The sequence below is a fragment of the Telopea speciosissima genome, chromosome 8 (genome assembly GCF_018873765.1).
Source record: "Telopea speciosissima isolate NSW1024214 ecotype Mountain lineage chromosome 8, Tspe_v1, whole genome shotgun sequence".
Lineage (NCBI taxonomy): Eukaryota > Viridiplantae > Streptophyta > Magnoliopsida > Proteales > Proteaceae > Telopea > Telopea speciosissima.
The window spans coordinates 54,251,097-54,264,751 of NC_057923.1; the positions used below are offsets into that span (position 1 = coordinate 54,251,097).

At 37.5% G+C, this 13,655-nt stretch overlaps 2 protein-coding genes across 2 annotated transcripts in view; one reads left to right on the top strand and one right to left on the bottom strand.

The window, feature by feature from the left end:
• Nucleotides 1–10,542, top strand: part of LOC122672453 — a 33,942-nt gene extending 23,400 nt beyond the window's left edge. Inside the window, exons 12-17 of the mRNA XM_043869924.1 lie at nucleotides 8,643–8,715; nucleotides 8,797–8,898; nucleotides 9,012–9,037; nucleotides 9,123–10,083; nucleotides 10,202–10,251; nucleotides 10,400–10,542. Coding sequence (XP_043725859.1) covers nucleotides 8,643–8,715; nucleotides 8,797–8,898; nucleotides 9,012–9,037; nucleotides 9,123–10,083; nucleotides 10,202–10,251; nucleotides 10,400–10,542 — 1,355 coding nt within the window. The remainder of the gene's footprint in view (nucleotides 1–8,642; nucleotides 8,716–8,796; nucleotides 8,899–9,011; nucleotides 9,038–9,122; nucleotides 10,084–10,201; nucleotides 10,252–10,399) is intronic.
• A 379-nt stretch (nucleotides 10,543–10,921) lies between these two features.
• On the bottom strand, nucleotides 10,922–12,969 carry LOC122638352 (two-component response regulator ARR17). The gene is made up of 5 exons (XM_043831272.1): nucleotides 12,860–12,969; nucleotides 12,561–12,646; nucleotides 11,547–11,624; nucleotides 11,203–11,273; nucleotides 10,922–11,104 (listed from the first exon to the last, which is right to left on the bottom strand). The coding sequence occupies exons 1-5, from the start codon at nucleotides 12,960–12,962 to the stop codon at nucleotides 10,978–10,980; spliced, it is 465 nt and encodes a 154-aa protein (XP_043687207.1). The 5' UTR covers nucleotides 12,963–12,969; the 3' UTR covers nucleotides 10,922–10,977.
• Nucleotides 12,970–13,655: the final 686 nt, after the last annotated feature.

Here is a 13,655-nt window from a genome sequence, read left to right on the forward strand (position 1 = left end):
TCCCTACCTGTCCATAGGTCTCCTTGGCAGCACTCCATCTGTGATGGGCAGTGTCCAATAACAAATAATTGCTGGAGAGGTCAGGCTGCATAGAGTGTATCAAATATGCCATAACCATAGCATCATTAGACATCCATCGAGTAAGAAGAGGACCAGGTTCAGAGGGTGCAGCAGAAGTGCCAAGGAGATGCCCAGTAAGGCCACGGTCAGCCATAGTCCGAAATCTCGCGAGATCTCGCCGAGATTCTCGGTTTTTTGTAATACCGAGTCGAGATGGCATCCAAAACTGAAAAGTGCAATATCTCGGCGAGATCTCGGATCTTGGTTGGATCTCGGTTTCGACCCATTATTTTAACCCACCTGCCACTTAAATACCTTACCTAATTGGACAAAACTCGACATATCTCGGCGAGATCTTGGTGAGATCTCGGATCTCGGGTTGACCCAAAGTTCAGGCTTCGAGTTGGAAAAAAAAAATGCACCAACTCGGCGAGATCTCGACTCGTCTCAGTTTTTCCAGGAGTCGAGTTGGTCCTGAGACCCGAGTTTTAGTACCTTGCGGCCAGCAATAGTTAAGTCAGTAGAACGGGACCACATCAGATAATTTGTCCCATCAAGCTTAATAGCTGAAGCATAAGGAAGATATTCAGGCTTATTATGTCTATCAACATCAGAAGTAGCAGAGGTAATATCAGACCCATCCATAGCGTTAATGGCTAGAATATTAGTTATGATAGGAATTCAGAAATAATAAGAGACAGAAATAGAAACATATAGTACCACAGAAATATCCGACCATTGCAAGTCTTCAAAACTATAGTCAAAGGTAGGGTAGTACTAGGGAAGTAGCATACCACAAGAAGGGAAACTACTGACTAGATGTAAAGAAAAACACCATGGAAGTTGCTGCAATAAATACCCAGGACAGAGAAGGTGCCTCAGGTCTGGTCTTGCCTCCAATCTTGAGTATCGAATGGGAATGATGGCACTAGTAAAAGGTTATAATGGCACTGCTGAACCACCCTTAGATGGTCTCAATACTCTCCAATGAAACTCAGTAACAGTGAACCAAAATAGAAACAAAAGAGAAGATGGTAGAGAAGAAAAGTGGAATAAGAAGAATACGTAGATATCTCACCTATCCTAGGGAAGGTATCCCACCTATGTCCACAAGGGCATCTCAAATTGTGGGAACTGCATTGGCCTCACCTTTTATTAATAATTAACAAAACGATTACAAAAAAATAGTAGCTCCCTGTGGCTATTGGAGAGTTACCAAAATAATGTTGCATTACAAAATAGGAACTCTAAAATAGTAACTGAAAACTAATTAATGTCTAGTAACTAAAATAGAAACTAAATAAAAATCCTAACATTGTCATTAACTCCTAAATAGAAACTAAATAAAATAGTAATCGAATCTCTTCATAATCTTCGCCTTGCACAGCTGATTTGACAACTCCATATCAGCTGGAAAATATTCCATGCAAGGACTGCTCTAAAGATCAAACAAAAAGAGCATCCCAGCTATATATCATAAACAATGCACCAGCCGAGAGCCAAAAAAGTCAGCAAAACCTGATCGATGTAGGCAGAATTCGATCCAAGGTTGTGGAAGGCTGGAAATCTGAAAAAACTTCAATAAAAGGGAGCACCAACAGTGTCGATTGATCCTTGAAGTAGTGTGAATAAGATCTCCAAAGATCAGCCAAGCAGAGAAGAGAAAAAACAAAAGTCGATAAGAGTCAGGGTTTTACAAAACCCTGAAGAGAGATCGACAATTGGTACGGGCTTCAAATAACTTGAAAAAACTGTGATAGTTGTTATCCAATACTGCTATGGTGGATCTCCAATAGGGAAAATCAGCTTCCAATAGGGAAAAAAGCTCGATCTTCAAGGAGGAGAGAATTCCAAAAAATCGCAGAGACACAGGCAGCAGCTATCAAACTTGATATATGATTAAATCATCTATTGAAGAGGTGAGATTGAGGGCAGCATCTAGATCGTGTGATCACCTCATTAGTGCTGCCCTAGTGATGGAAGAGAACCAAGGAAAAAAAGGAAGAGAAAAGGAGAAGATCGAGTGGAAGAGGGTGGAAAGAAAAAACGATGGAGGGGATGGGGTTTTGAAAACCTAGATCAGAGAAGTTGGCTCTGATGCCATGTTAACAAAACAGAAAATTGGGAGAATGCTTGAATGATCAATGTGATCAAGCAAGCCATATATTAATAGCATTAAGAATTACACCCTAATGACCAAAAAACCCCTAGCTTAGCCGACTTAGCTAAGTAATACATAAAACATATAATAAAACCCCTAAAGGACCAGAAGGTATTCTGGTTTACATTATTCAACATATGATTTCAATGTTCAAGAGCTGGAACTGTTAAAAATCTTTAAGTATTTTCTTCTATTTTTTAGTCCACAGCAAAAATAGGTAGTTTCTGCATAATCAGCTTTGGGCTCCTCTGGCCTACCTTGTGTGTGTTTTCCAATAAATGAGGTAAAATCATCGTGGTGTTCTTGGATAGAGATGGATTGGCATGCAGTAAACATTGATATGGTTTTTCCTCTCATTCTTTAGTGACCAGAAAAGAGGACGAGTATTTCTTCATTCCATCTTTATTATATGCATGCTATGCTATTTTTTTTCTTTTGGATTTTATAGTCACAGAAAATACGGAAATCTACTAAAGTTTATCATATAACATTTATCTACAAATTTTATCAGCAACTCCAATTCCATATAGTTCACATGATGAAACAAAATTCAAAATAGCAGAGTTATATACTAAGGCTTGATAATGATACCATTTATCAGTTCCCTCAAGGGCAAGTGGATTGTTTAGTGCCATTTGACTGGAGAAAGGAGAGCTGCTTGCTCCTGTAAGCTGTCCAGTATTATTGACCCTATTATTAGGATTTCACCTTTTCCCATGAAAAGATGGAAGACATTGGGATTTTATATAGCTACAGTTATTACCCACAACCTATTAAATTTTCTCTTAAAGAATTGCACCTTGTTAAATTCATCAGTATTCAAGCACATGGTCACATGCAGGCACCCCTTAGCCAATGAATCCTTTTAGTCATTGGCATTTCTCGATGTGAAAAAATTAATGCTTTATCCTCACTGATTACATGGAACTTTCCTCACTACCTAAATCTCAATTGTCAAGAAAGTGTCGGTTGGAACCATAGTTAAAACGGGAATGGCAAAAAAGATTTCTTTAGGTATGGAATGTTTAAAACAGCTCAGAGTTTGAATGGGAAGTGTCAAAAACACGGCCAAACATTTTGAGAATGGAAAAAATTCAGCAACAGTAAATACGAGGAGGTTTAAATGCTTAAATTACTGGACCAAAAAAATGGCAACATAGCACGAGGTTATTTAAAGAAATTAGCCTTTGCCAATCATATTATTGACTCAGGGATATTGGCAGTTCATGTTTGTCCATGCTGGATTACAGATGGTTAAAGGAAAAGGTTACCCTTGCCCATATCTTAATCACTTATTTGAAAAGGGACTAAGATCTACAAGGCTTCTTGTGATCTTGCCTTTTGGAAGCGCCTCATAATGAAATCATTCAACAGGGAGACTGATTTTGATTTGGGGGCATATGGAGATATTCAATGAGAAAATAATAAAATAGAAGAAAAGAGAGATGCAGGCTATATAGCATGGGTTTTGGATGGGAGCAAATTTAGTCCCACGTCGAAAATGGAGAGAGAGAGAGAGCTAGTGTGGGCTTTAAGTAATGTGAAGTGTGAATTGGAGGGAGAAGTGCCCGGCTGCCTGCTGCCCAATTTTTAAAAAGTGGGACTGTGGGGGACAAAAAATCTACGGTTTTTTTTATTAAAAAGAAAATGTGGAATGCATATTAAACACGTTTACACCGTTGGGAGAAAGTCCCATTTTTTGCTGTATTTATCAGCTCAAAAACAGAAACCCATAATTTATTCAGGGAGTTCGGGAACGGCGCTTTTACTGCGTTTAAAATAAGTTTTAACTAACTAGGGTTAGAACTTCCGTCACTATTTAAACCTCAAAATGCCACAACCTCATGACTTTGGATTTTGTCCTGTGGAGATGCTTTTCTTACCATTTGGAAGGACTTTGATAGGGATGGACAGATATACATTTTTGAGGATTCCACATCCATATCTGGTGGTGGCCCACAAACCCTAACCCTAGACTAATGAATTGGGGCTCAAAATTAGGGAAACAGAACAATATCTAGCATAGGACAGATTGGGGAGATTTCCAATAACTCAACCACCAAGGCCCAATTAAGGCTGAAACTTTGGTTGAAATACCCTTAAGAACAGTCCAAGTAGTCCCCAAAATGTGGCTGAAATCCACCAGTGTTCAAAGGGTGCGATTGGCCTTTCAATGGCTGCAGCCAGAACAAGGGAAAGGATTGAGTATAGTATGAAGACGGCTCAGAAATTTGGGTTTTCTGGTAGGGTTTAACAGGGAATGATCCAAGGGATGAAGGTTGAAATTTTAGGGCAAACAGAAGAGGATTGAGAGAGATAGGATGGGTTGTAGGTTTTGCTGTAAATTGAGTGCAAAACAAGATAGCCCCAAAGGCTGGATCTGGAAAGATGCTGTAATTGACCTACAGAATTGGGAATTTAAGAATCAATGAACAAGAACAGAGCAGGGTTAAAACAACCACCAACAGAGAATTTAAAATTCAGAACTTATGATCAGATCTACTAGGAAATATCACCAGAAGCTCATGCAATAAATCTCTGGTTAAACTGATCACTAGAACAGCAGTACTGGATGAAATGGATAACCCCAAATAGCTTGAGAATAGAGTATTGCGAGCGTAAAGATTACAGCCACCAACAGAGAATTTAAAATTCAGAACTTATGATCAGATCTACTAGGAAATATCACCAGAAGCTCATGCAATAAATCTCTGGTTAAACTGATCACTAGAACAGCAGTACTGGATGAAATGGATAACCCCAAATAGCTTGAGAATAGAGTATTGCGAGCGTAAAGATTACAGCCACCAACAGAGAATTTAAAATTCAGAACTAATGATCAGATCTACTAGGAAATATCACCAGAAGCTCATGCAATAAATCTCAGGTTAAACTGATCACTAGAGCAGCAGTACTGGATGAAATGGATAAGCCCAACTAGCTTGAGAATAGAGTATTGCAAGTGTAAAGATTGCTGTCTATCTGACCTGCTAGTGGAGGATATTAACACAGAAGTAGTAAGAACATAAGAACTTCAACAACTGTAGAATAAGCAATGATCAACCAGCCCATGACCCTGAAAAGTTTACCATAAAACACCAACAAAGTTGCTATCCTGCAACACCTCAGTTCTTCATTTATTCAACTGAAAAAATCACTGCATTATGTAGCATGTCATACCATTGATTTATAGACTAACCCATAAACTTTCTATTCTTAGCACAACTCACAAATTAGACTTTCCTAGATTCCTAGACTTGAGAGAAATCTGAAGAAAGTTTCTATAACCAGATCCAACAGTTCTTTAACAAAATAGAAACAACCCAAAATAAGCACTCAATATTGTACTTAATCTAGCCTTAACCTTCTAGGAAACAAAAAATAGAAACTAGAAGCTAACACCTAATCTCATGCATTCATCAATCCCTTCATACTTGGGCTTATAGAATTGTCCCTTTACAACAGAAAACCCAAAATACTGAGCCCATGACCCATATAGCAGATTGGGGACTTAAAATTGAGTCTAATTAAGCTTCAAATTTGCTGATCCATATAGCCGATTGGGGACCTAAAATCAAGGAAGGAGATCTCGGTTTTGGACCTGGTTTACGTTAGGCTCGAAACCGAGACACGTGGGATCTCATTTTGAGGTTTCGACACTGGGTTTCGACCTTGGGCCTCCCTGGGTTGAAACTTGGGTTTCGACCCTGGGTTTCGTTTCGGCTAGGCCCGAAACTGAGACAACTCGGAGATTTCGGTCAGTTTCGACCGAAAATTAGTTCCATGCTTAAAATTGAGTCTAATTAAGCTTCAAATTTGCAGCCTTTGCCTGCATCAATCTAACTGGCCAAATTTCAGCCAGAACAAGCATGCTAAGTGGCAACTGAATTTGAAGTTTCACATAATTAAAAGAGTACCATTTTACTGCAACGGAATCCAGTGGCAATTTTTTTTTATAATTGAACTCACTTTTAAGGCATTTTGACTATGTGCATCTGCCTGAAACTTGAGCAGTGAGATGGGTGTGGATTCCTCCATTACATGGATCAACCCGTGTTTGTTTATATGATGTCATGATAACATCTAAAATCACAAACAGTCATTAAAGCTATCATGACCAAGTGATATTACCTTCTATTTTGGGAATTGATTCTGATATGGACTGTTTCACCTATCATGCTTTTAAATGTGAGACATGTCTCTGAAAAAGGGGAACAAAACGGAAGCATTTTGGATCTGCTTTTAAAAAATCTTTATCTATTATTATCTTTGGAAGCTCCATGGATCTATCAATTGCCTCTTTTGTCAGAGAAACGTTTCATTTTGAAATGCATAAGAATGCCAATTCCATTCTCCTGTCAGTGGTGATAGTGATACAGAAGATCTTTTAGTTATCTTATCTTTTTTCTTTTTCTTTTTTTTTTTTTGGGGGGGGGGGGGGAGTTTCTATATTACATTATACTGTCTATGCTTTATATTACTTGACTCTGCATGCTAAGGTTTTAGTTTTGTAGTTTTTCAGAACAAATTGTGGTATGAATCTAAGTCTTGAATCAGTCTTTCCTTGTGTATACCAGACAAGTCTGGGTTCCTAACAAGCAACATTGTTGATGAGAGGAAATATGGTGTACGTTGGGGGAATCAATCGGATTGAACAGATTGTGATTTTGACAGTCTACTGGGAAATAGAAAACAAATCCATCAATCAAGCCCTGCTTTTGAAGACTTCTATTTACATAGCACGAGGTTCTCTTTAAATGTGGCTTTTCATGTTTGGATAGGTCTTATTCCTCATTTACATGATTAGTTTATTATATCTGTGCAGAGATGCAGAGAGTGCAGTTAGCCATGTCGACATTTTAGGTGCTTCTCTTTCCAGGATTTTGCAATACTGACACTAAACCATGTCTTTGTTATTTTTCCTTAAATACTCATGAAGTAGATTTCTCTCTTTCCCCCCATTAGCTTTGTGGATAAACCAAAAGTTCTTATCACAGAATAATTACCATTTTTGAAGTGCATTTGATGCATCTCCAAAAGTTGTGGCCTAAAACAGGCAAGGTATCAATATTTTATGGTGAAAATTCTTTACTGTGAGGTCGAATCTATTTTCATTACCAAAGGAGTTTTCTCTTTGAAGCATAAATAAGTAAATGCAATCTATGTAACACAGGCCAATTCAATTTTATGAATAGGTGTTGCTTCCTATTGGAGAATTTGACCTTCATGTTTAAAGTTATATGTAATTCTTCTCCTCTGTACAACTGATACTTCAATGTTTCTAAGTGATTCTCTCTCTCTCTCTCTCCTGAGAGTTGCTTGTTATTGGAGAAATTTGAAAAGACATCAATTTATAAACTTATTTGTTAGAGACTGTAATCAGAATTCCCAGTTGCCTTGCCCCCCCCCCCCCTTCTATTTTTCATATTTTTAAGGAAATAAATTAGCAATTTAAAGGCAAAAACTATACAAGTAAGAAGCAAAATTTACAATCAAGAACAAAAACAAAAGGTCAGCTTGTCTCTCTTCTGATCCTTTAGAAATCACTGTCCACCGGATGCCTTAATAAGCCTTCATGCCTTGGAATCTCTTTGAAGCAACTAATCATCTCATAAAGCTACCCAAAACTGGGACCTACAAAAATAACATCTGCATCATGATCTCACCCAGCTGACATCACAGCTACCCACACTCCCTTGCAAAAGATTATTTGCTAGGAAACAAATAAATGAAAAACAATGTTTTTTTTTCCGGATAGATAATGAAAAAGTTCTGCCATGTGGACCAATAACAACAAGCCAACTGTATTACAGTTTCCTTTCTGCTTGTATTTCGTGGAAAATAAAAAAGAAAAAGAAATACTGGATGCTACCTATATTCACATGACCTGAAAGAACGAATTGGAGTACAGGGAGTTTCTTCTTGCCTCCTTATTTGTTTACTTCTGTTAAAAAAGCGGGGACATAGTTTTTGTTCTTGGATTTTTTATTTTGTGATTCTCCACTTATGTGTGATTTATATGCTTGTAGTTTTCTGGAAAGATAACGTACTAGACTTATTGAATGGCTTTTTGAGTTGTTTCTTGCCTTACAAATCTATCTCTACTGAATAGAATACTCTTATTATGCTATTAGCTCCCAGGGGAAGGAAGGCGCGTGAACTGCATGTACATGTGTTTGGCCATGGTGCACAAAATAAATCTTTGGGTCATCAAAAAGATAACCCTAAACTACTAATGCTTTTGCATCACAATAATGATGATATTGCTATTGACAACTGGTCTCTTATATATTACAGATTAATTGGTGAAACTTTAAATTAATGGTTTGCTTTTGCAGTCTTCAGCACCACATTACTGATTCTAGAGTTTAGGAATGTGCCATGCCCTTTAATCAGTCTTTTCTTGATTGTGGGGAACCAGGGTCACCTTTTCTGCATTCTGAGGACCCCACATCGGACAAAGATTATTTCTCAGTGACAAAAGATAAGCCAAGGTACATTCATTTTTTTCTGAGGATCTATAACAGTAGAGAATGATATTATTATAAATATCATCTTTACTGATGGATGGGTAGGTACACTTCATTGGATGGGAGTTGGGACTTTGGCACTCGTACTGATCAACCAACTTGGTCTTTCGCGACAGAAGATGCAGCGGATAGCAGGAGTTTGTTGAGGTACTTTTGGGCTTCTATTGTTTGGTGTTACCTTCATTTGCCTCTGCTATGTTATGTCCTGGATTTATTCTAATTGGTATTCGTTTCTCTCTCCCTTACTGAATGCATTACAGCGAAGAGTCATGCTCATCCAGTGCAGGTTTTTTCTATTGATTGTGACTAGATAATTTGATGATGCAAACGACGTCTTTTTTCTTCTAAAATTGATCTCTTTTTCATGCTAGTGAGGGGTGACAAATGTTATAATTCTGCATCAAACCCAAGTGCAATGAAAAAAAGAATGCCAAGGCAGGGAAATGGCATCTGCGGGAGCTCAGAAAACAACTATGGTGTTGAGAATCTTTATGCAGAAGAAACACAGAACCAAAACCAGGATGAAATTCAGCATGGAAACAATGTGAAAGTTCCAGGAAAGTACCCGAGTGTGCTGAAACAGATGAGGTCTAAACTGGAGGATTACTCAAAAGAGCTGTACACTATCCAGGAAAATCTAAAACCGGAACCAAGATGGTCATTTGTGGATGAATATTCCTCAGCTGATAAAGATTTGGGTCTTGGTTCTTTCTGCAAAATTTCTGCAGAAACAGAACCCACGTCTTGGGACTTAGAGTTTTTCTCAGAGGATCATTCTAACATACCATCATCCTCAAAGATATCCAATTTTGATGTTCCTTCAAAGTGTGCATATACTGCCAATGAAAAAGCTGCGTTCCAACAGCCTCCCAGTCCTAAGAATTCTTACGGTTCCCCCATTTTATCAAACACGGAATCCAGTTCAAAGAAGCAAGATGTATCTCCAGCTCCCAGAGTGGACGGCAAGCCTCCAGATTCATCTGACGCTGTTGATTTTTTAGAATGTATAGAGGTTCAGGATGTTTCTAGGTGGGAAAGTATCAGCAAATATCATGAAGAGAAATCAGAATTTCATCACACATATTGTGGAAATTTTTTCGAGAAGATACAGAAAGGGGTTTGCTTGGGAAACTTTGACGTAACCTCAGAAAATGAAAAAGTGTCATATGATATAGATCCTAATGATAACTGTGGTGAATGCAATGTGGCAAATGATGATACTCTGGAGCAAGTCTTTAAGTCAAAGACAATATCTCCTGATCATGCAGAGGAGATGTCATCAAATATAAAGGACAAACCCGGCAAGCTTGAGAAAACCATAGATGTAAAGAAGTAAGTTAAAACCAGGGAAATTTCCTGTCTGTCTTCTGCACTCTCTTTTCCTATTCCTCATGGATACCATGAATGCTTTATGTCTTCCTCGATGCTAAATGTTTATTGCTGTTTTCAGATGTCCATTTGATGCCCTAGTTCATCTTTCTTCTCCAAGTTGGACTAAAGGTTTGCTCTCTCTCTCTCTCTCTCTCTCTCTTATTGGGGTTGGGGTGTTTACTGGGATGTGTTGCTGCCATTTATTTCCAATTTCATTAACTCAGTTCCAACATGATTTCCAAAGCACAAAATTTATTTTATTGAGGTATGGATGCAGACAAAGATGCCTCTAGACCAAAGAGAAGGAATACTGAGGGTAATGGACGAAATGTTATCATGCTTCAAAGCTATGTTCAGCTTCTCTGTGTGCAGAAGGTATTGAAAGATGCAAATGAGCAGGGCAGTTTAAAGAAAGCTTAATGGTTTATTCATACCCTCCTCTTTGATAGATAAGGTAGGGCTATCAGAAATAATGGAACCAAGACATTGTGCTATATTTGGTCATATGAACTGAATGATTTTCGAAGCCCTACAATTGACTACCTGTGGATCCAGAAATCCACATATTACTCCATAAGAATTTTTTTTTTTTGGCTGGATACCTTTGGTATTGGCTACATCAATGAGCATACCATTTTGATGACTCTTCAAATACCAAAACATATCCAAAACAACAATTGCTTCCACTTAAACACCTATCTTACCTGCCCACAGATGATCATATATAAGTCACACAAGTTAATAGTAAATTTTTTTCTGTAGCAATTATCATTCCTCATCTTCTATGAACTGTTACATGTCTTGTCATGTTAGTAGTAAATTTTTCATGACTCTTTCTTTGTTTATTGGAAGGTTTTATCTTCCAAGACAAAACCTCCCACTGCATGACTTGTTGATATTCATCATATGACATCTCAATTTCTTTACATCTGACTGTTGAAGGGGCTTTAGCATGAATTCTTGAGCTCCTTCCTCTAAGCACCTGTTCAGAAAAACCACACAATCCAGATACATTATTATGAAATATTTTAAAATGCACAGAATGTGAAAAAGGATCATAAAAGGAAATGAGAACATTACTTGTTGATTCGAGTTGGGATGTTGTCGGATGATACAATCACAACTGGAATTTCCTTCATGGTAGATGATTCCTGCTTGCAGAGTAAGAGAGATACATTAGGTAAGCCTTTGACATAAGTGCCTAGAATTGGCATTCCTGTTTGGATGCCAAGAAAAGAAAGAAAGAAAAAAAAATTGAATTTGAGGAAAGATATAGACACATAAATCAATCATTAATGCATCATCATGCTTTTTGTCTCATAATGTTTGTTCTTTTCTTGGCATCCAAACACAGCCTAAGGGAGAATTGCTTCTAGATTCATTTTTTATGAAGCATAAATACTTTAGGTGACAAGATACATTACCTTAATTTTCTTAAGCAGCTCGTACCCTGTCATTCCTGGCATGCTATAATCACTGATTATCAAATTTACCTTCACTCCCTGCATGGAGGATTATATCAGATAGACTGGATAAGAATTTCTCAGGAGAAATGCTTTATTGTTAGACAAGAATTCTATTCCCTTGAAAAATGCATTTAGAACAAAATTAGACTAAGTCCATGAGAAATTTAAGTTTTGACCATTTCAGCCAACCCTCACCTACAGGCTACAGCCAAAGCTGGATCAGTATTAGCCATCACGGATTCAATCCCAAATGCCAATACAACACTGGTGCAGGAAGGCTGGATCTGATGCATAAACTCACTTTGGGGTTAAATGAAAATTCTCCTTTTTCATGATTGCAAAAAAATGAAATTTTTTTTGAAAATCATAATTTAATTTATGGAAATTTAACCCTAATTTTCATTAAGGCTACATTTGTTTCAATGTAATTTTTTTTAATTTTTATAAAGGTTTCAACATAAATACCATATAAATAAAAAAAATTCAAATAAGAATAAAATCAATAGTACTTATTTGAAAGTTATCCTTTTATGATAGAAGTAAAGAACCTTATCTAGGTAAGACCAAAAATCATTGTTTATTTTCTCCATAACCTAGCTATAAGCTATTTGATACCTAGAACTAGATACTTTTATATGCTATATTTATTTTTTTGGGTGAAATTTTACATACTAATTCTGTTTGTTAAAGTTATATAGACTGTACGAAGGAAAGATAACTACAACACAGATCTTCTACGGCACGCTGCCCTGTCCTGCCTGTGCTGTGCAGACACAGGGCCGTGCGCAATGACCGCCTTACCCCTGCTCGGGCAGGGGTAAGGCGATCAATGCGCAATGCCTTGCGTCTGCGCAGCACGGCAGGACGGGCAGCTCACGCCATAGAAGATCTTTATCCAGATAACTATGATCTATCATCTATCTACTCTGAGAGAAAAAGAGAGACAGAGAGAGAGAGAGAGAGAGAACTTACATGGCTTCTAAATGCAGAGCCATGATCTTCACCGGCTCCCAAACCCAGATACTCCAGTGCCCTCAACCCATTTTCTACTGTTGTCACTGTAACATCATCAACATAGAAACCTGATTAAATTAGGAGATAGATCTGATTCTTCTTCATTCTTATTTTGTACTACAAACTAAACTAATAATTCAATTCTTTCTTTCTGTAATCTGTGATTCTATATAGACTACACAGAAAAATATACTTAACTGAAATCACTAAAATTCCTACAACATTCCAAAACAAAAAAAAAAAAACTGGTAATTTACCTTTGCAGGAAGATTTCTTGAGCAAAGTCTCAACAAGTTTCCTATCAATGACACTATCATCTACAGCTAGAACATGAAGCTCTTCTCCATCATATTCGTCCATTTCAATTCCAGAAAAAAAAAGTTTAATTTCTCTTGAGAAAACCAATCAAAGAGATGAACTTTCGGCTTCTCTGTTGTAAAATAAGAAGAGAGTGAAGAGATGTGAAAGAACGTAAGATAGTGAGATTTATAGGAAACGAAATTTATAGTAATTTAAAAAAGGTTAGAGAGATCATGAAGAAATCGGGTCACAGATATTTCGTGATCTTTGGAATGTCTTTTCAATTTAGAATTCAAATTCCATTTCACTTCTCTGTGAAATCCAAAACCAAATCACTTCTTAATTCCCAGCATTTTTTGCGTATCTTCCCAGCTCACTCTTTCGATACACTTATTGGTATCTCTCTCTATTCTCTATCTAATTTATTTGATTTCTTCTTATCTTATTGAAGTTGATTTCATAACTCGCGAGCTACCACACTAGATGGGCCATCCCATCTGCCCTGATCTTTGAATAATGTGGGTCTTCTGTTATGATGTTTGACTTTGACCTGTGCTTTTGAAATAGTGGTGTCAAACCCTAACCCAAACCAGCCCCAACCAAAACCGAAATGCTTAATTTGAAGCTTATTGGATCAGCTTCAGATTAGGATTTTGCGAAACCAAACCCAAAGCGGATCGTATTGAAACCGATATGACATCGAATCGACCTTAGAAAAGCGGACTGGAACACACTCAAGCCAATATAATCCAC